At 24.5% G+C, this 2,728-nt stretch overlaps 3 protein-coding genes across 3 annotated transcripts in view, besides 7 other annotated features; all 3 read right to left on the bottom strand.

Annotated features, from left to right (window-relative positions):
* EDI_018320 (uncharacterized protein) overlaps nt 1-240 on the bottom strand; it is a gene marked incomplete at both ends in the record, with an annotated part of 1,120 nt that extends 880 nt beyond the window's left edge. Inside the window, one exon of the mRNA XM_001737304.1 lies at nt 216-240. Coding sequence (XP_001737356.1) covers nt 216-240 — 25 coding nt within the window. The remainder of the gene's footprint in view (nt 1-215) is intronic.
* Nucleotides 241-257: 17 nt separating this feature from the next.
* Nucleotides 258-278: a sequence feature (AT_rich).
* A 140-nt stretch (nt 279-418) lies between these two features.
* Nucleotides 419-520: a sequence feature (AT_rich).
* A 33-nt stretch (nt 521-553) lies between these two features.
* Nucleotides 554-631: a sequence feature (AT_rich).
* Nucleotides 632-921: 290 nt separating this feature from the next.
* Nucleotides 922-1,009: a sequence feature (AT_rich).
* Nucleotides 1,010-1,272: 263 nt separating this feature from the next.
* Nucleotides 1,273-1,851, bottom strand: EDI_018310 (lipopolysaccharide-induced transcription factor regulating tumor necrosis factor alpha, putative; the record flags this gene model as incomplete). Its single annotated transcript, XM_001737303.1, has 1 exon — nt 1,273-1,851. The coding sequence occupies one exon, from the start codon at nt 1,849-1,851 to the stop codon at nt 1,273-1,275; it is 579 nt and encodes a 192-aa protein (XP_001737355.1).
* An 83-nt stretch (nt 1,852-1,934) lies between these two features.
* Nucleotides 1,935-1,983: a sequence feature (AT_rich).
* Nucleotides 1,984-2,643: a repeat region.
* A 1-nt stretch (nt 2,644) lies between these two features.
* Nucleotides 2,645-2,665: a sequence feature (AT_rich).
* Nucleotides 2,666-2,682: 17 nt separating this feature from the next.
* EDI_018200 (S-phase kinase-associated protein 1A, putative) overlaps nt 2,683-2,728 on the bottom strand; it is a gene marked incomplete at both ends in the record, with an annotated part of 597 nt that continues 551 nt past the window's right edge. The window contains one exon of the mRNA XM_001733325.1: nt 2,683-2,728. This exon is cut by the window's right edge and continues 551 nt beyond it. Within this exon, the coding sequence (XP_001733377.1) occupies nt 2,683-2,728 (46 nt within the window).

The following is a 2,728-nucleotide window of genomic DNA, read 5'->3' as shown; positions in this document are numbered from 1 at the left end:
TGATGAAATTTGAATTATTTTGTTATGTGTTATAATGAATACTGGCTTATTAAAATAGTTAACTAAAGAAAATAAGTTATTTAAGATATTTTTCATAGTGTTAGTGTTTGTTCTAATTATTCTAACTTGAATTGAATAGTACAAGAATGTATTTAGTTGTAGTAATAAAAATAATAAAAAAAGGTTAATATGAAATCAATAAATCAATTAGTTACTATAATTATTATTTAGTGTCTCCATCTAAACTCTTTTCTTAGTAATTAATAAAAATAATTTATGTTAAAGATAAAACGATGTGTTATGGAATTTAAATTGACTAATAATATTAGATATTGATATTAAGTACTATTAATAATAATATCTAAAAACCAACTTTCAATATCAAAGATAAGTTAAAAACAAATACAATTGTTTAAACATTTAAATTTTATTATATTTATTTACTTAACAAAAAGAAATAAAATAAAAAAATAGATTATATGTAAATTATTCATACAACAAATAATTCTAAATAAATAAACATAAAGAAATAACAACAAAAAGACTACATGAGAATAATTTAATAATAAATTTCTTTTTGATAATAAAAAGTCTAGAAAAATTAAATGAAAGATAATAAAATTAAAATAAAGTAATTCTGACTTATTGTTATAACGTTATTAAAAAAAATAGATTTCAAATTCTGTAATAATACATTCTAAAAATCAAATATCATAATAATCAATAACTATTTAATTTTAGTTGTATTTTAGACAAGTCAACAGAATATCCTTTAAAGAAAGACCAAAAGAAAATTGTATTAGTCTAAGAGGTGTTTCTGTTCATTAGTTAATTCATTTAAAAACAAATCAAATGTTGTTTTAATTACAGTAAAATTAAATGAATTTTCAATGCCTTCATAACTATTCATTTTTGATTCTGTTATTTTTTTATTAAAAAAAACATAAAAAATCAATTTATGAATAAGAAATAAAAATTATGAATTTTTAAATTAAAAAATACAAATTTACTTTCATTTTGAAGTTTTGTTTTTAGTTCATCAGTGTTAATTTCATTATTATTGAAGAAAAGAAGTCTGAGAAGATATAAAGAGTTATAGTTAAAAAAAGTAATGAATAATTTGTTTCATATGAGTTTAGTTTTAAATTTATTTTCTTTAAACCAAAGAAATAAAAAACTAAAGGAATAACAAAAAAAAAGGAATTAGAAACGACTTTTAACAAAGAGTAATCTTTTGCATATTGGACTAGAAGATAAGACATCATTATTTATTTAAGCTAAAAAATTAATAAAACAATAAACAAACCATTTATGGTGAGCATCTTTTAAACCATCAAGACAACAAGGAATGCAAGAAAAACATAATAATCCCAAAAAGCATAAAACACAACACAAGATAAAAACTAAAGAACCTGCCTCATAAGTAACTTCAGTCGTGATTAACTTATTACAGTGAGGGCAAAACATTTGAGAAGGATAGAACGTAATTGTTGTTAGTTGTTTGGGTTGAGTTGTGGTAACTGGTTGTTGTACAATAACACCGCTTTGATTTGGTGGTGCTTGATATGACAATGGTTGTTGATATGACTCAATCATTCCAGATGGTGGTTGGCTATACTGGACTACAGGAACTTGTTGTGGATCAATGTAACTTGATTGTTGAATGTGAGGGCCAGGAATAACTGGAGCAGATGGTTGGTTGATTAAGTTTGGTTGATACTCCAATCCATTTGGTTGTGTAGGTGGTTGATATATTGACAATTGGGGTTGTTGGGATGCCGAGACATTCAAGAGTGGTTGGACTTCATTGGTTGGTTGTGGTGGTTGGTATACTGGGATATCTCCGTTCATTAAATATTAAATGATTCAATCACAGATGGAATAAAAGTCTTGTAAATTTTCTGTTAAAACGTTTCTTTTTTTCTTTTTTCCTGAATATTTATTTTTTGAAAAAATATTCTTTTTATTCTTTCTTAATAAATTAAGACAAGACATCAATACTAGAACACATTCTATTATCTTGTATTTGTCATAAGAAATCACAAATTGAGAAACATGACCATATTGGCATTATCATATGGGAGGGGTTAATAAGAAAATACACAAAATAAACAATACAAGAAATCCTCATATGAAACAATGTTCCAATACAATGACATTACTATGATATGGAACAAACAAATAATGCCAAAAAGTGATGGACTATATCATAAAAGACCAGACATATATGTACTAGATAAAAAGAATAAAACTGGTCTAATATTTGATATGACTATTGTGGCATATCATAATATTAATGGAGCCTATTTGAAGAAAAGAAATATGTATAAGGAATTAAAAAATAGGGTAATGAAAATAGAGAAATTAAAGGATGTCAAAATAATTGGAGTAGTAATTTGGATTAATGGGCTAGTAAATGCGGAAAGTATTAAAATAATTAAAGAATTAAAAATCGAAATAGACATCACTAAAGAAATCAAAAACCATGTAATTAAAAACATAATGGATGTCATGGAATATTGATTCTATCATAACCAAACATATGTTGTGGGACTACATGACGAAGACTCAGAGATAGGATTAGTCTCCGGTGAGGCAGGAACAATAAACACAAGTTCTATTAATATTTAATTAACTCCTTTTCTTTTAATAAATTTTTTATATTCTTCTTATTTACAAAAGCTAATAACCAAATATAATAACCTTGTTATATTTGGTTATTAGCTTT

Source organism: Entamoeba dispar, genomic scaffold (assembly GCF_000209125.1).
Source record: "Entamoeba dispar SAW760 scf_1105229460513 genomic scaffold, whole genome shotgun sequence".
NCBI classification, from domain to species: Eukaryota; Evosea; order Mastigamoebida; family Endamoebidae; genus Entamoeba; species Entamoeba dispar.
The sequence above is the reverse complement of the archived record's forward strand: the minus strand, read 5'-3'. Positions and strand labels throughout refer to the sequence as shown.